Consider the following 24,880-nt stretch of genomic DNA (forward strand, 5'->3'; position numbering starts at 1 on the left):
GCCGCACCTGGGCCCGGAGGCCGCAGCACCCGCCCCGCGGGGAGGGGAGGGGAGGGCAGGGCAGGGGCGGTGCGGGGGGCGGGGGCCGCGCGGGGCAGGGCCGGGCGGGTGCGCGTCGCCGGCCGCTCTCGCTGCTCGGGGCCGCGGCTCGCGGAGGCCGGCACTTGCTCCGAGTCCGCGCGCCGCGGAGCGCTGGCCATGAGGTCCCTGTGGCTGGCGCTGTGCGCGCTGGCGCGCCTGTGGCCCGGGGCCCTGGCCGGCTGCGCCGAGGCGGGGCGCTGCTGCCCCGGCCGGGACCCCGCCTGCTTCGCCCGCGGCTGGAGGCTCGACCGGGTCTACGGGACTTGCTTCTGCGACCAAGCCTGCCGCCTCACCGGGGACTGCTGCTTCGACTACGACAGGGCGTGCCCAGGTGGGTGGCGGGGCCGCGGTGGGGCGCCGGCCACTCGCCCGCAGCCCAGGGGCACGGGGTCCCCTGGCAAGGACCGCAGCCCCCAGCCCCTTCCATCCAGGCGGGTCCATCCCTCTCTCCCGGCCAGCCCAGGCCCTCTCCGTCCACGTGCGCCCAGCTCCTTCCATCCAAGGGTTCCCCAGACCCTTCCATCCCGCTCCACCAGCTCCACCCTGGAGCCCTCCACCCGGCCCCTGCATCCGAGTACACCCAGCTCCATCCGTCCAGGGCGCACAGCCCCTCCATCTGTGTGCACCCCGGGTCCCTCCAGCCCCGTGCATAGACACACCGCCCCAAAGCACCCCTCCCGCCAGGGTCTGGATGGAAGGTGCGGGCGCCTTGAAGGGGCAGGGCCGCCTCCCGCCTGGAGAGATGGCACTGGCAGGTGCGGGGTGGGGTGGGGTGTGGGGGGGTGAGGAGCGCCCCTGGGCCCGGGTTCCCCCGCTTCCAGCCTGAGAACCCTCCGGGACCTGAGGGGTGGGTGAGGGTGGCGAGGGAAGGAATGCGCAATGATCCCACTCTGGGCCGAGGGCTTGCCCTGGGAACGAGTTCTTGGAGGAGCACAGCTGTGCACTGGGCGTCGCCTACAGGCCTCTCCACCGGCAGGGCCCCTCGGCTTCCTGAGCGCCTGCCATCTAGGTAGTCGATCAAGATTTCTCTCTCGGGTTCCCGTTGGTTTCCGTCTTGCTGGTTTCCCTTCAGGGCCAGTCTTTTCCACCCTTGCATTCCCCACAGCATCACAGCCCGGAGTGGGCTCAGTCCCCGCGGCTGTAAGGAACGCAGAGGTGAAGGGAGAACAAGGTGCACCTGAGAGCGCGGCTCTGGGAAGAAAAGTAGCCCCGCTCCGCGCCAATCGCATCACCCACCAGCCGCACAGACGTTAGGGTTTGCGCCAGGCCCCCGTGTGGTGGGGCCCTCGCACCTCCCTGGGAGAGCGGCCTGCAGGGCCGGGTCACTCCCTGGAGAAGCGGGGGTGGGGGGGGTGGTGGTGGGGAGGGGTGGGGGGCGCCCCCGCTGCCTCCTCTCGCAGGGATGGTCCCCACGCCGCCGCGGGAAGAACACAGTTGAAAACCATTACGAGTTTTTGACCCTGATGGGAAGCTAATGATTACTTACCGACGCTGTCGATCTTCTTTTTGATAAGCTCTTCCCGCTCCTGCTGGGAGGCCAGGGTATTTTACTGCTAATGAAGGAGAGTGGGCTCTTCAGGAAACGCAGTGCCTGGGCCCTGTCCCAGCCCCTCCTCGCAGCCCCCCCTCCCCAAGCTGCTTCCTCGTCCTGTCCCGGGGTCTCCAGGGAGCCTGGCCATGTGCAGCCCTCTCACCAAGGCTCTCCCTCGACGGCTTGGCCTGCATTTCATTCTTGTTTTGTTGTTTTTAATCCTCACTCGGGGATATTTCCCCCCACTGATTTTTAGAGAGAGTGGAAGGGAGAGAGAGAGACGCAGAGAAACACCGATGTGAGAGAGACACATCGATTGATTGTCTCCCGAATGCCCCCCGTAACCAAGGCCGGGAGCCTGCAACCGAGGTACATGCCCCTGACCCGAATGGAGCCCGGGATCCTTTAGCCTGCAGGCCAACAATCTATCCACTGAGCCACACCGGCTAGGGCCTTTGCCTGCACTTTAAAGGTAAATGCAGAACTCCTGTAGTTCAGAGCATGTGACCCGGACTGCAGTAAGCCCAGGACACAAAGATGACGAAGGCAGGGGCTCTGCCCCCTAAACATTCAGTCAAGCAGGCAAACACACATGGAAAAGCGCGTGCAACACGCTTGGTGCCAGAATAAGGGACCTAGAGGCTAGAGAAGAAAAACTCCAAGGACCAGAGGAACTCAAGGAAGACTTCCCAGAGGAAGTGGCAGGCAAGCCGAGTCCTGGAGGGTGAACGAGAGGTTTCTACAGGGGAAAGGAATTCTGGGAGCGTTCCAGCAGGTCCCTGTGGGCGTGGGCCTTTTGTGCAGGCCCTGGGCAAGGCCCTGCGGCCACCCTGGCAAACAGGACAGGCCTGGTGAACAGTTAGCTGTGGAGATTCGGGCACAGAGAGGGATGGAGCAAGACAAGGCCAGTGTCCTGAGGAGACCTGGCTTCCTGGGAGGACTCACGCCGCTGTGAGCAGTTGCAGAATCCTCAGAGTCTGTATTTGGTCAAAAATAAATCCCTTGCTTTCAGTCCAGCAAGTAAAAAGCCTATAATTTTAGAGAGGGGGCTTATGGAGTCAGGAATACCAGGTGACCATACCATCTCTGGAAAGACTCAGAAAGCCATCCAGCCCAGTAGGAAAAGGCTGGGGACCGAAAAGACTCCTTGTTAAGTAAAGGCTCTGCACCTGCGGTGTTTGGGGAAGAGAAGGAGAAAATAGAAACAATTGGAAGTTGGCCACTTGGCAAGACTGAGCCGGCTGAGCCCTCAGAGCTGAGGGTGAGAGGGCGGGCACCGCGGAGCTGACTGGGGGTCTGGAGCAGGTAGGGGGCTGCGTTCGATTTCACAACTTCACAGCTGCGGGTGCTGAGACTGCAGGGGGCTCTCGGGTCACCAAGTTCCAGGACGGGACGGCGGAGGGAGAGCTGCACCCAGGCCGCCTGAGTTCAGGCTGCCACCGGCCAGGCCTGTGTGGGCCAGGGCACGGCTATTCTTCATGCCCAGCCCAGCCCAGGCTCAGCAGGGCAGAGCCCCGCTTCTGCACCTACATGGGAGTGTTCCGCCTCTCAGTCTCTTCTCACTCGGTGCTGTGTGCAGCCGGAAGCCGCTCTGACGGGTGGCGTTGCATGTGAACGAATACGGACTGTGAAGAGCTCAGCTGCCTCACCTCTGCTCCTCCTGACCTTCCATCCTGATACACACACTGTGGCCTGTGTGTGTGTGTGTGTGTGTGTGTGTGTGTTTTGGTTTTTGTTGGTGTGGCTAAAAAATGAAATACTGGAATGCCTCTTTCTAAATAGAAAGTTATTTATTTTTACTCAGTAAAAATAAGCTATTGGACCTATAGAATTACTGAACTGCCCCCCACCCCCCAATGTGTTCTGAAAGGGTCTCAGAAATGCTCATGGTGGTGATGGCAAGATTGTAATACCAAGGATGTCTTTTCACACACACCCCACCCCCACCCCTGCCAGCTAAGAGAAGAAATTCTTCTTTGGCCTGACCAGGGATGGGGAGGGGGCAGGCAGAGGAGGGGACAGATCGAAGCTACCTGTCTGGACAAACTCCTGGGAAGGCTTGCCTCTCAGGCTCAGAACAGCCCAGTCTCTGTTCATGGCCGGGTTGCTAGTGCTTCCTTCTAAGACCATAGACGCAGTGGCCGCATTAGACCGTGGATGTGCCACTCAAGGAAAGAGGAATAACTAGCCCACGTGGAGGGGGACAAAAACTGAGTAGCCCGCCTGGGCCAGTCTCTCCTAGATTTATCGAGAAGGCAGGAAATCAACGGGCCAGATCTGCTGGCGTCATATCTGGAGGAAGATGGGGCAACATACTTGAAAACACGGGCTCTGAAACTCACCCCAGGGAGGGGTGTCACAGTCCCGGATGGTTTGGAAAGTTGAGGCTTTACTGGAGCCAGAGTGGCCGAGGGACAGCGTGCAGCTCCCCTGCTTGCGTCTCTGCGGGGCCTGGCATCAGTGTTCAGCCTGCAGGACATGGCTGCAGCCCTGGGCGTGCCGTCAGGGGGGTAAAGGGGCCAAGGCTTACCCAGCCTGTGCTCTGTGCCAGGCCCTCTTGCGGGCACCTCGCAGCTCTAACTGACTTAGGTCTCATGCCCGCTGGGTTACATGCATACCTCGGAGATATTGCGGGTTGGGTCCAGACCACCGCAATAAAGTGAGTCACGATCTTTTTGCTGGTGGATGGTCTTGCCTTCAATTAAAAAAGCAAAGCCAGCCCTAACTGGTTTGGCTCAGTGGATAGAGCATCATCAGCCTGTGGACTGAAAGGTCCCAGGTTCGATTCCGGTCACGGGCATGTACTGGGTTGTGGGCACTTCCCCAGTAGGAGATGTGCAGGAGGCAGCTGATTGATGTTTCTCTCTCATCAATGTTTCTAACTCTCTATCCCTCCCCCTTCCTCTCTGTAAAAAGCCAATAAAATATATTTAAAAAAAAAAAAAAAAAAGCAAAGCCAATGGCTATGAAGCCCAATCAAGTGAAATGCAATACAAGGTCTGCCTGTATTCCTCGTGTTGGTCTCTTTTACGGACAAGGTATTCAGGGAACCAGGAGGTCAGAGGTTAGGCAATTTGTCCAAAATCACACCGCTAGTAAGTCAAGGGGATCGAACCCAGGGACTCTGGATCCAGAGCCCGCACGTTTAAGCATTATGTTTAGGTGCCTCTGAGAAAGGAGACTTTACTAGAAGCTGGGTGCTTGCAGGGGAGGCCCTACAGGTCCTGGTGGAGGAGCGAGCCTTCTCTCTCGGTCGACATGGGTTCCTCCAGGGCACAAAGCGTGTCCTGCCCCTCTGGCAGTTCCCTGATGGCTATCGCGGGGCTTCGATAACATTTGTCAAAACATGTGAGCCACCACTCCACGTGTTTTGATGTAATCTGTGGCTTCCAGGCACTGCCGGTGGGGTGTATCCACATGTCCTTTTAAAAACATTTTCTTCCTTGACTACAAAATATATGTTGCACAAAATTTGGAAAATATGGAAATGCGCCGAATAAGAAAAACAACTCACCCAGAAACAGCATCATTGTCTTTTTAATTTGCATCCTCTTTTTTTCTGGGTTTACATGGTGCCTAAAATCCCATCTTCCTAATGAGGCAGCCCATTTCATTGTCTTGCTAGCATTTCAGCTCTTATTCAGTCAATGTGTGGAAAGGGGCCGGGTAACGTGGTTTCTGCAGGAGGAAAGCGACATTGATCATTGCATTGGAGCCTTTTCGAGGGGCACATAGTCAGTTGGACATTGTGGTCTCATTTGACCGTCGGAGCAGTTCTGCTGAGGTTCCTCAGAAAAGGACATACACATGGAGATGGAGACAGATAAAGGCAGATCACAACTGTTTAAAGTTGTGTCATGGGGGGGGGGGGCGGCGGCGGTGGGGGGCGTGTGTGTGTCAAGGGGCTCTCATTTTCTTCCCCAGAACGTCAGCCAGCAAAAGCCACGCTGTGGGCACAGTGTACAAAGAACGCTTCCTTAGGAATGAGTAGGACCGTCTGCACTTAATGTGAGGGAGAAGGCGCTTGATCCTGGGTGGCCATCAGCTTCGAGGTTGGCAGAGAGCCAAGCAGGCAGGGCAGGGCCAGATGACAGGGGGGAATGTCTGAGTGCCGGTGACACAGCGACGTGAGAATACAAGCAAGGCCTTCCATTAAAACAGTCCAAATGCAAACTGTGTTTATGATGTGAAGGCTGCTGGCTGTCCGCTCAGGTGGTTGTTGTGTGTGTTTGTGGGGGGGGGGGGGGGTGCATGTGTATTTGGCATCATCAAGAAAAGCATTAGAGCCAGGCTGGTGTGGCTCAGCGGTTGAGCGTCGACCTATGAATCAGAAGTTCACGGTTCAATTCCCGGTCAGGGCGCATGCCAAGTTTGCAGTCTTGATCCCCAGTGGGGCGTGCAGGAGGCAGCCGATCAATGATTCTCTCTCATTGATGTTTCTGTCTCTCCCTTCCTTTCCCTTCCTCTCTGAAATCAATTCAAAAAAGAAAAAAGAAAGAAAGGCACCAGAGAAAAAGATTTGTCAAATTACCCTTTGGGATCTAAAGACAGAATAGTGTGTCTAGTTCTGGCTGCCACAACTCTCCGAGGCTGTGGTGGGCCTGGCGAAGGTCAGTGGTCATTTTGAGGGCGGGAGTGTCTATAACAGTTAGGTCCAAAAGCTGGAGTCATCAACCTGAAGGTCGTGCGGGAGGGCGGGGGCCTGCTGAACAGGAAGTCCATGAGGGCACACAGGAGGTAGCGTATTTTTCTGCACCATATTCTGACGTTCTTGAGTGAGGGAAGTTTGGCTCAGATAAAAGGAAAAACCACTTCACACCACAGGTAGCAAAATTAAAGAAGCTTGTTACATTCAAGACGTGGTGCTGGCAGGAGAGAGAAATGGATGAAAAGAATGTGTGGCTGCCAGGACAAGCCGGGACCTCCCTAACCTGAAGGCACAGAAAGCACTGCTCCACCCTAACCGGTTTGGCTCAGTGGATAGCGCTTCGGCCTGCGGACTGAAAGGTCCCGGGTTCGATTCCGGTCAAGGGCATGTACCTGGGTTGCAGGCGCATCCCCAGTGGGGAGTGTGCAGGAGGCAGCTGATCGATGTTTCTCTCTCATCGATGTTTCTAACTCTCTATCCCTCTCCCTTCCTCTCTGTAAAAAATCAATAAAATATATTAAAAAAAAAAAAAAAGAAAGCACTGATCCTTCCAGGGACACCCCCACTCCTCCCCCCCAGTCCCACCCCTACCCCCCCCCCCCCTCCCCCAGCCACCGCTGCCAGGAGAGTGCACACCGCTCTGGGCCAGGTTCAGAAGCCCGTGCTTGGGGCTCTGGAAGTTTCTCCTGTCCTTCCCACTCTGGGTCTCTGTCAGCGCTTTGGCTTCTAACTAATGATGTGAGCAGAGCCGAGTCTGTTTCAGGGGAGAGTTACTTAGGAAGGAGGAGGGACTTGCCCAGTGAGTGCCATGTCCCCTCCCTCCCTCCCTCCCTCCCTCCCTCCCTCCCTCCCTCCCTCCCTTCCCTCCTTCCTTCCCTCCTTCCTTCCCTCCTTCCTTCCCTCCTTCCTTCCCTCCTTCCTTCCCTCCTTCCTTCCTTCCGCAAATATTTTTTGAGTACTTACCAAGTGCCAAGCACTAGGCATGAAGTGAAAAACTCAACAACAATAAACAAGCGTAGCATATACTCTGTAATTATGAATCTTGGAGATGCCGGAAAGCAAAGCACACAGAGCTCTGGGAGGAAATGGTTGTGACGGGTGTGAGGGGTGTGTGGGGGGCTGGGAAGGACTTAGCTGAGCTGGCTGGGAAGGACTCCCTGAAGAAGAAATAATTCATCTGGGGCCTAAAGGGTGAGCCGAACCCAGCCGTGCCCAGTGTGGGAGGAACATTCCTGGCAGAGCGAAGGCTCCAGCGTGTAAAAGAGTTCGGTGTCTTCCAGGGGTCAGGAGGCTGGCGTGGCTGGAGCTTGGCACAGAGGCAGTGGGGGGTGGGCTGGGGGTCCAGGTGGGAGTGGAGGGGCAGGCACAGGCCGGTCACAAACCGCAAGGAGTTTGAATTTCATTTCAAATCAATGGCAAGCCACTGAGGACGTTTACAAAGCCATCCGTTCGTTAGTTCGTTCGTTCATTCATTCATTCATTCATTCATTCATTCATGGAAGATGAGTGACACATCTTTAAGGTCACTGGACGTGGCCATGACTGGATACCCTGTTAGGACATATGAAACGTGCCCTTCTCTTGTGCACAGATGTGTCTCTGAAACGTTTCCGTCCTGGGCCTTTCTCCCTGTGGCCGCGGCAGGGATGTCTGACCATCAGAAAGCGCATGAAGAGGGGGACTGGCTGGTGCCCAGGAAGGGCCGGTTCCTCCTCACACCCTGGGTCTTTCCATTGTCTCACTCCCAGCGACTGTGATTTGCTGTGTGTCGATGTGAATCGGATACGCTGGGGCGGGGGGAACAAGGACACTCACCGGACAGTTCCGAAGGAAATGGTGTCTCGCAGCCTGATATATGGCTCGCGGTCCTGAATCTCAGGGTTTCCGCCCTTCCCCCAGCCTCCCTGACCAGGGATTGTTCGTGACCTCGGACGCCTTCCAGTCCAAATCGCCAAAAGTTCACAAGTTAACCGAGAATAGGTGTGTGTGTGAAGAACGGGAATGAATAGCTCAGATGAAGCTTCCGGCTCAACATGCTCTGTGGAGCAGCCTCTGTGAACGCCGTAGTTCCGTGGAAACTTGTTTCCTTTTGTCTTAGCACCCCGCCACCGGGATGGTGGTGTTCTGGGCCCCAGAGCGTTCGGATTCTCTTTATCGGAACAACAGCCCATAGCATCTTGCCAAGGACTGATTCAGTCATTTTGTGCTTTGAGGATTTTCACTGTGGGTCAAACTGAATAAAAGAATAGACATTGGGCATGAGACACAAATGCTGAAGAAACACTGGGAGACCAATTTCAGCCATACAGCTCTCCCCAGCGCCATCTTCTACCGCATGGATGGCGTGCGTGTTACCCAAGGCCATATTACTCACTTCTGTCATGTCCGAATGTTCATATTTGAAACAAGTGGAATATATATATATATATATATATATTTTTTTTTCCAGAGTAGAAGGGAGAGGGAGGGAGAGAGAGATAGACACATCAGTGATGAGAATCATTGATTGGCTGCCTCCTGCACACCCTTTACTGTGGATGGAGCCTGCAACCCTGCACGTGCCTTTGACCGGAATCAAACCCAGGACCCTTCAGTCCGCAGGCTGACACTCTATCCACTGAACCAACTGGCTAGGCGGGCAACAAGTATATTTTTTAAAAAGTGTAATAGTAACTGTTGTTCAAGTCTAAACATGAGGGCAGGATTAGCTAGACTCAGAGATGAAGAGATTTGTTTGGGTGGCAAGAGATTTATTGAAAAATGAAGGACAGAAGAAGCCCTTTCTGCACAGCTCCTAGCTCGGCTGTCTCTTTAAATACCTTGTGGTTTTTTTGAGCCGTTTTCATCCCGAGATCCTGAAGATAAAAAGGGAGGGGCCAACAAGAGAGGATGGGAGCAGGAAACGACCTTTGCTGAGTTTCCAAGGATCCTGTGTGTGTGTGTGTGTGTGTGTGTGTGTGTGTGTGTGTGTGTGGTGGATATTGGGAACGAGTTCTGACGTGGCTCATTCTTGCTGCTTTAGGTGGTTGGCCTATGAGTCATGTGATAGCTATGAGTTTTTAGATGATTCATAAAAAGATTTTAAACCAGTTTGGAATTTTTGAGTCACTACCAGGTGTTTATGTTGGGTGGGACCCTTTTCGAGTCAGGGGTAGCTATGTGCTTGCGGCCAAAGGACATGTCTTCCCAGAGCCTGAAGCTCCAGTGTGCAAGTTGGGTTTTCAAGTACAAGCTGGCGGAAGTCCAAGCCAGGTTTCGGAGAAGCTAGGGTGCTTTCTTGGTGAGGTCTCTGCAGACTCGCGAGTATGAGGGTGAGGGGGGGAGAGAGCCACGTTTCGTGGGAGAGAAAGAGTGTCATAGGTACATAGATCTCCTAGCCCAGTGGTTCTCAACCTTGGCTGCACATTAGCATCACCTGGGAATCTTTTTAAAATCCTGATTTCTGGGCCTCATCCTCCGGAAATTCTGTTTCTTTGTTACTAATGTTGTGGCCCTACCCCATAACAAAGAAACAGATTTTCTGGAGGATGAGGCCCAGAAATCAGGATTTTAAAAAGATTCCCAGGTGATGCTAATGTGCAGCCAAGGTTGAGAACCACTGTTCTAGCTTCTTGTTCTTGTCTTATATCTGATTTCAAGTCCTGAAATAATTCATTTCTAAACCTCATTACAGTCCTTTTATAGACTCACCAGTGACCCCGTGCACAAAATTTGTGCACATTAAAAGGATATTAATTAGAGGAAATATTTTAATATTGCTATTTGCCCTTTCTCTATAATGGAAGTGTCAGAGATGAAAGAAAATGAGTAAAATGTATAGGAAAATCTTCCTCCTTTCAGAGTCTGGGGCGTGCCACGGGAACCAGAGTCAAGTCCCCGCCCACCCACGTGCACCTCGAAATTTCGAGAGACTCAGACCATTGGGCTAGATCCAGACCCGGCCAGCTCCAACCCCATCAAGCCCCACCAGGCGGTGGGTGCACCTTGAGGTCCCCCATCAAGCCCCATGGGCAGAGGGCGCAGCCTCAGGTCCTCTGGCCCAGCGCTGGGGCAGGGGCCGTGGCCTGAGGTCCCCCATCAAGCCCTGCCAGGTGGGGGGGCGTGGCATGAGGTCCCCCAGCCTGGTGCCAGGGTGTGGGGCGTGGCTGTCAAGCCCCACCACCAGGTGGGGGTGGGGGTGGGGGTCGTGCGCAGCCTCGGGTCCCTGCTGATTGCTCATGAAGGCTCATTATGGGTGCTTGGCCTCCGATGTGGGTGCAGCCATCTTGTGTTATGGAATCCCTCCTGCGCTGTGGGCGCAGCCATCTTGACAGTTACGGCATGACGGTCAATTTGCGTATTCCCTCTTTATTAGATAGAAGAGTAGGACTTTCCCTGGGAAAGCTAACTGCAACCACCTGGATTTCACAGTCATGGGCAGGAATTAACGCTCCAGCCAGATTCTGGGCCTGCCTCTGCCCCTTCCTGGTGACCACGATGCTTTGACCTCTGCGGGCCCTGGTGGCTCATCTCTAAGCTGGACACCTCTCATGGTTCATGAGTCCATGAACCGCGGAGGGTGAGGATGAACAGCCTAAAGTGAGGGGTCCCCTGGTGTGGCCCTAAGCCTGTGTCTTCTGCAGACACATTGGCTGAAATTCCCTGGGCAGGTGATGGGCCCGTTGGCGGGTGATGTAACACTTCTTGTTTATGCTTTTGTTTTTCCCTTTACGATGACTGTAATGCATGTGTGTTACTGTTACAATAAAAAAAGTACTGGCCAGGGGAGGAAACAGTTAAAATCAAGACTAAAGTAAAAACCCAAGCAAAGATCTGATCTAAGCCGGGGGAGTATGAGGAAGTAGGCCTCGTCTCTTTGTCTCTTTACTCAGGTGTGTCCCTGGCTCCGACCCACCTTCCGGACCGAACCTGCGCCTGCCTCTGCGAGGCCACCGGCTATCAGTTAACCATCAGGGCAGGGGGTCAAGGTCAACGGGGCCCAGCTGAGAGGGCGCCTCCGGAGGCTGGCTCAGCCAGCGCGCATTCCCGTGGGGGGACGCCTTTCGGAGCTGGGTGGGAGCAGCTGGGCGTGCTGGGCTCCCCGGGTGACCGTGCCCCCATGTTTTGCAGCTCGCCCGTGCATCGTGGGGGAGTGGAGCCCCTGGAGCGGCTGCTCGGACCAGTGCAGGCCGGGGGCCCGCGTGCGGCGGCGCCTGGTGCAGCAGGAAGCCCTGAACGGCGGCGCGCCCTGCCCGGCCCTGGAGGAGAGAGCCGGCTGCCTGGAGTACTCGACACGGCGGGGCCAGGACTGTGGCGGCGCCTTCGGTAAGGTCCTGCGTGGTTTCCATCGCTGGGGCCCCTGCGGGGCCAGGCGCCGGGCAGGGAAAGTTCCAGCGCCGCAGCGAGTGGGCTGGGCTGGGCCGGGCGGGGCTGCAGGGAGCAGATATGATGAAGTTCAGGAAATGCTGGGTGGAGTTACCGGTCAGCTGCATCCATGTCCCCAGCCCTGCTGTTTCCTCGTGTGTTTATAACCCAGCCGTGGCCCCTTCTCCTGGTGCTGGGACTCAGTGGTTGTTAGGAACTCAGCCAAGCGGTGGCGATATTTCACGCAGGGGAGTGAGTGTCCCCGAGGGATAATAGCAAGTCCATTGCACCTTTCACTGTCATTCCTGTTCGTCGCCAGCGCGCATGCACGGAGAAATAGTAGAAACCTGAGACTCTGCTAAATGATGATAGAATGATTCTCTCGGAAACACCTGCCCCAACTAGATTGGGGCTGATGGGATCAGATTTGTGGTTTGAAAAGATCATTGTGGTTGTGGAGGGGCCAGGAGTCGGCCCCTTGGCGAGTCAGAGCCACATGAAGCTCCCCAAGAAACAGGCAGAGGCCGGTGCCCATGTTTGGATCTGGAAGGGACCCGCCGGAGCAAAGCACTGACTCAGGAGAGCGTATGTTTTTCATAGGAACTTGGAAAATTTCAGGTCGGCGTCCTGCTCGTTAAGCCATTGTGTTCCTCTTTCCACTCCGCACACGGATATTCCCTGAGTGTCTGCGGGTGCGGGCCCTGGCGGTGCCAGGGTTACAGTGGCGGAAATGGTGACCAGGAGCCCGCTGTCCTGTAGGTACATCACTGTCCAGTGGGCGACGGAGGTGAGCACCGGCTCATCCTGGGAAATTGATCTGTAAAGTCACAGCTGTAGCTTGGTCCAGCTGGTAGGGATCGCGTAGGTGAGAGGCGTGGGCCTACAGAGCGTGTGTTAAGCTGATTTCCCCTGGTCTTGAGGGTTAGGGGAGCCATGGAGGCGGGAAGGGAGGGGCGTCCCTGAGGATTGGGGGTGAGGCTGGGAGGCCAGAGTGGGGAACCAGAGAGCCAGGTAGAAGGGTTTGGAGAGGTCGGGCCCCATCTCGGTAAAACGTGACCATGAGCGGCAGGGACACATAAGCTGGGCGGGTGGTCCTGGGGCAGGGCTGCCAGACAGGGACGTATGCCCAGAGGCTGTGGTGGAGCCACTATCCTCAAGGTCAGGGGAGGGATCTGCCAGGGCCTGTGTCTAGTGATGTCAGCAGAGCAGCACGGCTGGAGTCTCGGGGCCACAGAGCGGCCAAGGGCCAGGGCCAGGCCAGCTTGGGTCTTATAACCACAGGCGTTAGCTTCTCACCGGCCTTTGGATGCCGGGTGTGGTTTCACAGGGTCTGCAAATCAGGCTGGGGCCTAAGTGGCTAAAAATCTGCTTGTTTGGCTATTTTTAAAACAATTGGATGCGTAAAATTTTGAGTTTGGTGCCAGTCGGCTTTGTAGCCATCAGGTTTCAGCCTGCATGGGGGAGTGAACGCCTAAGGCTCATTTATGTCACACAGGGAAGTACAAGAGGCCCCTTTGTAGAAGCCAAAGGAAGGCCTGGGTGTGGGGGACGGTGGAGAACCGCCCCCCTTTCCCCCCAGTGCAGGGCCTGGGAGCGCCCTGGCTAGGGTTCTGGTCTTTATCATAAAAGCCTTGGGAAACCACTAGGGTGTTTTCTCCAGGGGCCGGTGTGAGCAGGTCTCGATTTGCAAAGATCGCCCTGGTCGTGGTGAAGAGAAGGGCTGGGCGGGGGGCGCCTGCCATGGCACATGGTCCTCTTAGGCTCACAGGGAAAGCGTTTGGTGCTCGCAGAAACCAAATAGGACCGAGCCACATCCCGCCCATCACTGCAGAAAAGGCTGAGGAGGAAGCTGTTCGCGGGCCTGAGCGGCTTAAAAACCTGTCAGGAAAAGCCGCCGCTCCATTCCTTTACCTCCTGTAGAATGAAAGTGCACTTAGCACAACAGAAGTTCTTTGGTAGAGAAAATGGTCTGATTTACCCCACATTGTGAATGGTGAATGTCTCCAACATTGACTTTCCTATTGGGATGTCTTGGAATTGATGATCTTGCCACAAGCTGGTCAGGGAGGACAGGACACTTCCAACATTCCACTCTGGTGGTTCCTAAGGTGTGGGCCTGGACCTCGGCCCCACCTGGGAAGCTGTTGGAAATGCAGGTTCCTCGGCCCCACCCAGACCCACAATCACTGGGGCCGGGCCCAGCCCTGCGTTGTCATGAGGCCTCCAGGGGATGGCGTGGCGCACCCAAGTTCCAGGACCACAGCTCTGGCCCAAGCGTGGGCCCACGGTTCCCCCAGGCCTCTGCCTCGAGCTGGGTGGGTAGCTGAAGGGGCTGCGTGAGGGAAATGTGGGGTAAATGGGACCATTTTCTCTACCAGAGAACCTCTCTTTATTATGCTAAACGCATTTTCATCCCACAAGAGGGAGGTGATAGGGGATTTTCCCCCACTTTACTTGACTAAATGACCCCCTTTCCCAAGGGGCATCTCACTAAGTCACTAGTGTTCTGGGGAAATCACGTTGGAAAATGACGGACTGTCGGGGAACACAATAGGGAAATGAGATGATGATGTGAAAATCCAAGGTGGTGGGGTCTTCAAACTCCCAGTTTCACCCCAGTGCCCGTGCCTTCATTTGCGTGTTTTACTAAGACTCCCTGAGTGCTGTGCTGGGTGTGGAGGTGCCAACTTGAGTGACAACTACATCACAGGCAGTTAGAGCTCGGGGTGGTGAGTGGCACGACCAATGGACGTGCAGGTTGGGGAGGGAGCGCTCACCTCTACCTGCAGCTCAGCCCTGCTTCGTGGTCACCTGGGTGGGTGTCCTTCCCCGCCCTCCCAGACCTGGGGTTCGCAGGGCAGGAGCCCTTGTCACATGGCACACTGACCCCTCCCATTTGTGTGGCAAAGGTGTTTGTAGCCAGTATTGATTCAGTCTCCAAAGCGATCCTGTAAGAGAGGGAATGCGCTTTCTACCTCGGCTGAACCGAATTACCACTAACGCAGTGGCTCACAGTAATGCACCTTTACCTCTGCAGTGCGGGAATGATCCAACCAGGCTCGCTGGGCTCAACCCGAGCCAGTCAGGAGCTGTGCTGCTTTCTGGGGGGGGGGGGGGGGGGGGGGGGATCGTTTCCTGGTGGAAAAGGGTCCCTGCCATGAGGGGCAGAAGGCTCAGTGGGACTGTGACCTGCAGTTATGTGGAAAGCACAACTTGTAAGCAATGAACTTGGATACTTAACTGAGGGGATCTGAAAGCAGAAGGTGGGGTCGGGTTCTTCTTGCAGAGGGAGAGAGAGAGAGAGTGAGAGAGAAAGAGAAAGAAAGGAGAACTATTCACCCCACCGGGAGCAGGACGTGGTGAACTGGGGGACTTCTCAGCCTCTCTGAATGGCAAGGCACTCAGAGGAGACGTTGGAGACAACCACCCTCGTGTAGTTGGCTCACCTTGGTCAGTGCCGCAGGAAGTTAGAAATGAAAACGCCACAAACTTGGTGACTCCAGCAGCTGAAAGGCATCCTCTTTGGTTACTGAAGTCAGAAGCCAGATGGGGCCTCACCGGGCTACACAGGTGTGCCTTTCCCATCGTCCACATCCCTTTCCCCACGGCCCTGCTTCGGTCTCCACAGCAACAGCTCGCCTCTACCCCTCTGCTCTAGTGTGGCATCTGCCTAGGACTCCCCTCTCTTTCTTCCACTTTTAAGGACCCCTGTGATTACATGGGCCCAGCTCCCTGGACAATTCAGGAGAATCTCCCTATTTTAGGATCGACGGACCAGCACCTTAACTCCTCATTGCCCTGGGACCTGACGTATGCACAGTGTGGGGGGGTCAGGGTGGGGACATCTTTGGGGAGGCCACTGTCCTGCCTGTCATTATCCTTGGTTTGCACAGGACATGGGAGCTCAGAGAGGTGACAGCATCGGCGAAGGGCCACAGAATTCAAACCTGGGTCTCATGGCTCTAAATCCTGTGCCCCCCAGCCCCCACACTTGGTATTGTTTTGCTGTTAACCATTAGAGTTAAAATTGCAACTACAGATTCAAATATAAAGGCCCCATGAGGCCAGTGAATACAACGCAATCGCCGACATGATCTTATGATCAAGTAGCTACTTGCATTTTTCCTGTTTCATTCAATGCATATTTTGACTGTTTATCCTAAAAACAAACCCAAAAGCCACACGATCGTATCCATTGCACACACCGACAGTTCCGTATGTGTTTTCCTCCTGCAGGGAGGTGAATGTGCATGTGAAACTGTGCTTCCAGGCCGGTGCCGTTGGCCAAATTTCCTTTCTATTCTGTTTTTACCTAAATCTACAGGCCAGGGGTTCCGAGCCTGCTGCCGTGACCCCCTACTGTGTCCGAGGGCTTTATGAAATTCTCAGAGCAAATTTACTTTCATGTTCAAAGGGAGTATGTGCGGGGCCACGCTATTAGGAGTGGAAGTTGTTGTAAAAGCCAACAATGGTAGGCTGGTGGGATGCCAGGGAAGTTGGCCAGAGCCTGGTCACCAAGAATCTATGATGTTCGAATGCTGTTGCCAGGAAGGCCAGAGCAGGAGGAACTGGCATTGATTGAGTCTTTGTTTTGGGCACCCAGTGACGGACTTCCACACATAAGGAGAGTGGGACTGGAAGCAAAAATAATTTCTAAATTACTTACCACCCCTCAGAAATGACAGTGAGATTTGCGGGGCAGATTACGGTGCTGGTTCAGAGACCTGCTGGCCACCTGGCTCCTGGTCTGCTCGCTGAGGACTCCTGGGCGGGGAGGCACCCTGTCAGTTGGGCCGAGGGGGTAGGACACACAGGACACAGGGGCCAGCGTCCAGGGTTACCGACCACCGTTTATCATGGGTCTATCACCAGGGGCTTCGCACTGACCATGGCAGTGGGTCTTACAAAACCAGAAGCCACCTGCTGTGCTGGGGCCCTTGCTCAGTCATTTACTATTTATTTCCCCTTTAACTTCTGTGAGCCTCATCTTTTTAATTTTTTTAAAATTTTTATTGATTTTTAGAGAGGAAGGGAGAGAAAAAGAAACATTTATGCCAGCTGCCTCCTGCATACTCCCTACTGGAGATCAAGAACCCAACCTGGGCGTGGGCCCTGATTGGGAATCGAACTGGCAACCACTTGGTGGGTGCACGGGATGATGCCCAACAACTGAGCCACACAGCCAGGGCAGCCTCAGTTCTGTGGTGAGAAAACCGCCTAGAACACCTCTTTACAAAGCCTCTGTGAAGATGGGTGACATGACACTAAATGCGATAGCTCCTCCTAAGCAAGGTTAGACGTCCAAGGTGCCGTCCCACGACAGACGTTCGTCGGCGCCCAATATGAGCCGCCCCAGCTCCTGGGCCGCAGCCCCCACCCCTCCCCTGGACTTCCCCTGGCCCAAGGGGTCTCAGAGCGTAAGGGCTAAAATTCTCCCCTGTCCTCCCTTAGGTCACTTCCCGTACAGACAGTGATCAGGGACAGAGAGGGAAAGTGAAGCAGAATGTAAATGCTTTATAAGACAGTGCAGCTTGTGGTCTGCGTTATAATAGAGACCGCGAAGATGAGGAGTGTGGTTTGGAGACAGGGCCTGGTACCGCCCTGTTTAAACACAAGCCGTGAACACATTTCTTACCTTCTCTGCACCACGATCTCGTCTGCGAAATGGGAACAATTAGGATCTCAGAGGGTGCTGAGAAGCAAATGAGCTAACCCAGGAAAAGTGCCTCGCGTTGTGCCCAGAAACTTAGCAGTACATCCTTGTTAGCTTTTATTTTTATCATTGCTAAAGCTTTTCTTGGGATTTTGTATTAGAAACTGGAGTCCTAGCCTTGCCCTCCATGTCCTACCCTCACTGTTCCTGAGCTATGCATCAGTGCTTGTGCCTTTGGACTTTGTGGTAATGTACGCAGTGCAAATTAGAAGATCAAGTAGATGTTTTGAGTAAAGAAACACACCCTGAAACTGTTACAGTTTGCTGGTAGGAAACATTCTCCACTTAGCAAATAAACACACAAATTCATCAGAACAGAAATGAAAACAGCCTGTGGGAAAACCAAAACCCGTCAGATGTCTGTTTCTGAGAATTTGGTCTCAGACAAACAGAGAAGGAGCCTGACATATGTGCATTCACTTGTTCTTTCTGTCTGTGGATTTGGAAGTTTAAAAGCTACAGTCACATTTAGAACTGCAGAGTGTTGCGTTCTCTTTGGAAAAAGAAAATTAAGTGTTAGTGCAGCAAGGAAGCACCATGCAGCTGGGGCTCTGGGGCTTGTGCAAGACAGACAGAGAGACAGACCTTTCTGCTGGAGAGATCAAGCACCAACCACGGAGACAGGAGTAATACCTACAGCTCCTGGGGGCAAGTGGCTGCCAGGTTTTGGCCACTCTTGTCTTACATTCCCTAGGAATTTAAAAGTGACTCCTCACTAAGAAAACCTAGAACAGAATAGGGCTGCCACCTTGTGGCCGGAAGGTGCCAGGTAAAACGAACATGTAGGCTTGAAGCATCAATTTTGCCCGGTACCCAATTGTGCCGTTTTGCTCATGTTGATGGTGACGTTGGTACCCAGACGCCAACATCAGCCGGTACCTACTCTTCCTGGGTTGGTCCTGTTTCTGAAATGAAAGGGAGGAAGGGCTGTTGAGCATTTCAGCTGCAAGGCTCAGTACAGCAGAAGACCCTGGGGAAGGAGGACTCCTTGGTGGCAATGTGGTGACTTCATTCTCTCACTGACCCCTTGCACACACACTGATTGAGTGTGTAAGGGCCAGTTTTCCTTGCGTTGACAGCAGAGTGGAATCGGTGGTTATCTGCAGGTGCTACCTAGAGGGGCAGGTGCTGCCCTGGGCTTAGAGATGAAATAGGAAACACACAAATAAGCTAACAGAAGGAACAGAGGTGGGAAGAATTCTTGGCTCATTTTCTCTTCTCCCACCCAGAGCATCAGGGTTGGGGTGGAGTGGGGGAGCAGTGACGGGGGAGGGGAGGGCACAGGGAGAAGGCTGCACTGGCTGGCACCTGGCAGCCACACCTGGGCTGTGCGGTTGGCAGTAAAGCTTCCAGGCTGTGGTTACCAGATGTGGGAAGCACTCACACTTCCTTCCTTTGCTTCCGTTTTTCCTTTCTCATTTCCTCTCTCTGGTCGTCCTTTTTTCCTCCTTCCTTCCATCCCTTTTCACTCCTTTGTCTTTCCTTCCTTCTCTCTCCCCCTTCATTCTTTTACTTTATTCTTCTGATCTTTCCCATTTTATCTCTACATTTCATCTGTAAAAATACTCTCTCCCTTCATTATCTCACGTTTTCCTTGGCTAATCCCCACCCGCATTGTTCTTTAATTTCCTCTGGGCTGCTCCTACTGGCCCTTCCCTTTCCGTGTTGTTATTCTGCAGACAAGCCTGCTTATCCAAGGTCTGCAGCCCCCTCCCCGCTCGTGTGTGTCCGCAAATCTGTATCGAATGGGTTTGGGGACACTGACCACAGGCCTTCGGCTTGAGAAATGAGGGCTGTGGACAGGCTTGAGGCCAAGTTTGGGAAGCGTCGCCCTGAGTACTGCAGGCCTCAGGTGTTCACTGTCCTCCTGTTTTCCAGTCCCTGCCTTCATAACTACCTCTGCATTCAACAAGGAAAGGACAAGACAAGTTGCCTCCCCGCAGTGGCCGACAGACTCACAGGATGCCGGGTAATTTGATTTTCTTTCAACTTGTCTTTTCACTTGTATGGTCGTCAGCCCACCAAAGTCCACGTGGCGTGCTGGGGTTTCCCGTTACTTGTTCAGTGCCTTTGGGTAAAAAGGACTCTGCCTAGGGGTTGGGAAAGCACTTGTCCCCTCCCAGTTTTTGTTGGACTTTAAAGCTGCATCTGTCTGAGGTCTGACCCCCCAGAAATGCGCTATATAAAAACGGGGTGATATCCCGGTCAGTCACTTGAAGGCTGCTCCTCTTAGTCTCCCTGGGACCATGGACCCCAGCACCTCCTCTTTGGGGAACTTGCAAGTGGCCCAGGCCGGAACTCGGGGGGTTTCTAGGAAGACTCATGGCACAGGCTGGGAGGAACCTCCGTGCTCACTCAGAGTCCACGCTCCTGCTATCAGAGTAGGACACCAGGTGGCTGCACGTTCAAATCCCTACTGCCGCTCGCCGGTCACCCCAGCCTTTTCTTCTTGAAAGATGAGGCTGTCAATACCTACCACGTGGGGTTCTTATGAGAACTTAGTGAACATCATTGAAGAGGTGGCGGGTTGAGCTGTCTGGAGTCGATGGGAGCTGCACCATACTTTCCTCCCTCAGTACTTTAAGGTACCTAATGAATGACACCCGCCGTTGTTAGATATCTTTAAAAAAAATATGTATTTCTATTGATTTCAGAGAGAGGAAGGGAAAGGGATAGAAACATCAATGATGAGAAAATCATTGATTGGCTGCCTCCTGCACGTCCTCCACTGGGCATGTCCCAACTGGGATTCGAACCGTGACCTCCTGGTTCATGGGCTGACACTCAAGCACTGAACCACACCTGCCAGGCTAGAGATCTTCTTTGAAGCAGATGCTCCAAACACTTTCCATCTAACCGATTACAGCTCATAATTCTATGGACAAACACTAGCCCATTTTAGCATAGTTAGAACCTAAAAGGCAACATTCAGGGTTTTTACTCTGCTTTATTTCCCCAAAGAATAAAATTGTGTTGCTTTTGAGAAAAAGACTCTGAAACATTCGCCCATGTCTGGGGCCCTCATTCTAGTCAGTGAGTGAGTTTTTCAAGCGTGGTATCAGGTGACACTAGCCTCAGCCACAGAAAGACACGACTCGGCTTCTCATTTCCTTTTATCTGTGAGGTCCAGTATAACTTGTATGTTTGACTTCAAGTCAAAACTCCGGTCATTACCCCAGACTGTGCAGGTGAGCTGGGTGGGGTGTAGGGAGGGCCCTGGGGGTGTCTGAGGGACCAGCGCTCGCCTGGGCATCAAGGACAAGCCTTCCTGGGACTCACATGTTCTTAGGCTCAATCAAGTTCTTGTTCAATTGATATAATTCCTTAAAATGTCAGCAAACTTATCAATGGCAATTTTCCCACTGACATGTGCTTTTATACACAGCTTAGTGGTCAGGCCAGACAGGATACAGGATATCCGGATTTCTGCGGACCCATGGTGACCAGGTAATCCAGTCATGGATGAAGAGCCTAGGTTTAAGGCAGTTGTCACAGTCCAGCGAATGAGAACCGGCACGGGGCACGCTGACCAGTGTGGACCTGTGCAGCTCTGCCTGCTCCAGGCGGTCAGGCATCCCCGGACGACAGGCTTCCTATAGGGCTAAGCCACTTCCAGAGCGAGTGAAATGGTTCCTTTTTCTGCTCTAGGTACTGCATGGAGTTCAAGACCGAGTCACTGACTCACCACTGCGGCAGGGAAAACCGCCCTCTGACGCGATGGATGCAGTACCTGCGAGAGGGGTTCACAGTGTGTGTGGACTGTCAGCCTCCAGCCATGAACTCTGCAAGCCTGCGCTGTTCCGGAGACGGCCTGGACTCCGACGGGTAAGCGGGGGAAAGGGGTTGAAGGAACTGTTACTCATTCGGAGAGATCTGTCCTCAGATGACAGATGACCGGTACAGGGCACATCAGGTGTGAGTTGGAGAGTCAACACAGGGAGTGAGGGGACTCTCCTCCTGGCCACTCCTGAGTCCAGGCCCAGCTCCTCAAAACCCAAAACCCAACTGATCCAAAGACCACTTAAATGCCTCTCTTAGGGTGGTGACTTAAAACATGCAGACTTCTAAGCCCTGCCTGAATCTGCACCTTTAGGGGTGGATTTTTAACAATCTCCTAGGTTGGGGATCAGCGAGTATTTTCTGTAGGGGCCACATGGTCTCTGTCACAAGTACTCAACTCTGCACCATAGCATAAAAGCAGCCAGACACAGTATGTAAACTGATGAGCTGGGCTTTGTTCTAATATTACTGTGTTAGTGGGCACTGAAATTTGAATTTCAAATTTTGATTTTATCAGCTCTTTCGAAATGTCTATAGAAAAGTGAGGGGTGGACTGGATTTGGCCCATGGGTTGTAGATCACTGACCCCTGCCCAGATGGTTCATTTCCACAGCAGGTTCAGAACCACTTAGTGTAGTCATGAGATCATGATTTGAGATAGTAGTGGTAGGCTCAGCTTTTTGGGGTCATAAACCTACAGAAATCTACAGATTGTCCGAAAGAATTGACCCTTGAACACATTTCACCATCTTGAAAAACTATGCCAGTCCTATAACTCATTTATCAGTTAAATCTGATAACACTATTTGTAATTAAGAGAAGTGCTGGGCACGGATCATGGTTTTTAAGTATGTCAGATGGAACTGGTAAAAATACAGATTAGAAAGTAAACTATGGACCTTTCTAGTTACTCATTATTCCCAAAGTATGTTTTAAGGCTTAATAACTTGAATTTTCTTTTATTAGTCACTTGTGCCTAACAGCCTCTGTATTATTGAGTATACCATATGAACAGTAAAGTGAGTAAGGAATTCATATGAAAGAAAAACTTAATATTTAGACTTATTACTTTTTCTGAATACCTCATCCATATTTTGACTTGAAATGAATTTCTAATTTAATTTGTACCCATAAAGTACCTTAAACCCTGGCTGAGGTTCCAGTGACTTTAAATATAATAATTCCAATAATCTGGCTTTACTCTTTCTACTTCTCCCATTATTTTTTCATTATGGAATCAAAGAGTTGGAAAGGATTACAAGAGATGATTTGGTTCAGACCCCTCTAATTTAAACATACATGACCCAGGAAGCCGCTTTCCTTTATGTGGCACTTTATATACTCAAGTCAAGTAACAAATACAGTGACCTCAAATGAGGGTAATTGGTAATTTGTTTCAATAGAACCCAAAGAAGGGAGACTCAGTTTGCAATCATTTTTAAAAATTTCAATTTACAATGTACTTCAAAACTCCATGTATGATTTTTAAACTGGTATATAATTTTGTAAGTTAGAATTTTTAGTTTGCTTTAGGTGTAACTAACACTTTCAAAATATTGTTTCAGAAATCAGATTCTCCACTGGCAAGCAATTGGCAACCCTCGGTGTCAAGGAACTTGGAAAAAAGTTCGGCGAGTAGACCAGTGTTCTTGTCCAGCTGTGCACAGTTTTATATTTATATAGACCGCGAGGTAAATATCTCAGTCTGTTTGTAAACAGGCTAAATACTATCAAGTCATGTTTAATGCTTCATAAACCTTCAAAAATGGTGTGGCCGAGATCCTGAGACACGTCGTTGCCACACTCTGAAGGAGAAAGATAATTTAGGTGCTAATTTTCAAGAAACACAGCACTCAGTTGAGGACTCACCCTGAAGTGCCCTGTGGTTTTGTGTCCTTGACCTCTCACATAGTCTTCTCATTCAACAGGTGGCCCATGCAACATAAAATACATCTGTTTGCACTAGAATTACTACAACATGGTCCATTTGTTGGTAAGGTGTCATATTAGGGTATCCATGCTTTGAATCTTGCATTTTTTCCTCCCTTTTCTGTAATTTTCAAAAATGTATACAGATATATGTACACTCTCACATACATTTCTTATATGTTCTTATACAAACTCTGAAATGACTAATTTCAAGCAAAATGTCACAAATAATTTTCTACAAGACAAGCTATTTAAGATATAGCAAGCATTTTGTAATAATCCAATAGCTCTGCTAAAAATACTTATTTTGAAGAACTAGTTAATTGAAAAGATAAATGAGTTCCTTTAAATATTATACTTTTCATGCTAAATTTTGACACCAATGACTGAAACAATTATGAAAATTCTACCATCATTAGAATCTAAGATTATTGCTAGAGCCTGAAACTGACCAAAATCATCTTTGAGTCAAATTTAGTTTAAGTGAACGCACTACTTATTTTCTATAGCGTATCATAGTCATTTTCTTATGTTTGGAGTGGAAGGCAGAGGAATAGATTATTGAAGGCTGGGATTTTATTAGAGATCCTTTGGCCTCGTACACATAGAGCATTAGTCTTATGTTATGATTGGCGAATCAGTGAGATGAAGTGGCTTAAGCATCTGGAATGCCAAGTGATTCTTCAAGTCGGCCACAGAACCAAATCCGGCTTTGCATACAGAACTCGGCTTTGATGGAAAGCCAGACTATGCCAAAGACTGTGCTGTAAAAGCGCAGCCCTTTTCATTTTCTTTTTTAACAAATCTTAAATCCAGGATATTTTCTTTGAAAAATTGAATCTCAAGATTTAAACTGTATGAAATTCATTTGTATAAAATATTATACACTAGCAATTGATTTACATATTTCTCTGTACTTACCATGTAATGACAGAATGACAATTACAAGCTTAACAGAAATGAAAAATATTTAATTTTAATGCGGAGAGTATTCAATTTCTTGACTAAATATTCATTTAACCATCTGCGTGATTTTTGTGGTAAATTAAATTCTTCAGAAATTATTAATAAACAAATTTATGTCTCAAGGTTAAGAGTTCAGTATTAACATTTTATGATCATTTCTAACATTTGTCAAGCAAGGTTTTTGAAAATATACCTGGGTAATTTTCAATGTTACTTAAAATTTTTATACCAGTAAATAAACTGTGTTCACATTTTAAAAAGCTCTTTACTTGTTTGATTAGAAAATACCCAAATTTTCTGGGCTGGTCAGAGAATGAACAAAAGTTCACCAAAACAACCTTCGGAACTGACACTATGATGACTAACAGCAATAAAGCTATGATGTAGTTAAGGGTCACTATGTCATAACATTTAGCATATTTAAAATGCATAAAATCAAATTTTTACATTTACTTTTTAATGCATAGCCATTAATTACTTTCATCTTATAGTATATTTTTGTAATTTCTATTCCTGAGAAAAATTTCATCGGCTAGACTTAACTATTAACAAGCATTTCAAAACTATTATTAATTCTTGCAAAGCCCAAGTAATGAGGTCAGAACTGAAACATGTAGTCCAAGTGATTAATGAAGAAGCAAAATTTTTATTTTCAAAGTTAAAGATTAAAGTATTTAAGACCTCTTTGGTATCCTTTTTAAATGAGTACCTTAGAGTTAGGGGCCTGTCCACAGGCACTCTGCAATGACTTATGGCCCCTAGGGCTACTTAATATTAATGGACTGATTTTCAAAAGTGCAGGTGGAAAGTAACTTGAACAAAAATAAATACACCCACACTAAGGAAGGGGAAAAGAACTCCGGATCATTTAAAAGAGAAAAGTTAGACT

The 24,880-nt window shown here is 51.3% G+C and overlaps 1 protein-coding gene across 1 annotated transcript; it reads left to right on the forward strand.

The window, feature by feature from the left end:
- The first annotated feature begins 104 nt into the window (after positions 1-104).
- Positions 105-24,251, forward strand: SBSPON (somatomedin B and thrombospondin type 1 domain containing). The gene is made up of 5 exons (XM_059672888.1): positions 105-412; positions 11,370-11,564; positions 19,195-19,285; positions 20,965-21,141; positions 22,662-24,251. The coding sequence occupies exons 1-5, from the start codon at positions 199-201 to the stop codon at positions 22,777-22,779; spliced, it is 795 nt and encodes a 264-aa protein (XP_059528871.1). The 5' UTR covers positions 105-198; the 3' UTR covers positions 22,780-24,251.
- Positions 24,252-24,880: the final 629 nt, after the last annotated feature.

Source organism: Myotis daubentonii, chromosome 17 (genome assembly GCF_963259705.1).
Source record: "Myotis daubentonii chromosome 17, mMyoDau2.1, whole genome shotgun sequence".
Classification (NCBI taxonomy): Eukaryota; Metazoa; Chordata; class Mammalia; order Chiroptera; family Vespertilionidae; genus Myotis; species Myotis daubentonii.

What these genes read in the sequence shown, in the direction of transcription:
- SBSPON (XM_059672888.1), top strand. Translation starts at nt 199, where the DNA reads ATGAGGTCCCTGTGGCTGGCGCTGTGCGCGCTGGCGCGCCTGTGGCCC. An exon ending in ACAGACTCACAGGATGCCGG is followed by an intron (nt 19,286 to 20,964) that starts GTAATTTGATTT and finishes TTTCTGCTCTAG; the next exon opens with GTACTGCATGGAGTTCAAGA. An exon ending in GACGGCCTGGACTCCGACGG is followed by an intron (nt 21,142 to 22,661) that starts GTAAGCGGGGGA and finishes ATATTGTTTCAG; the next exon opens with AAATCAGATTCTCCACTGGC.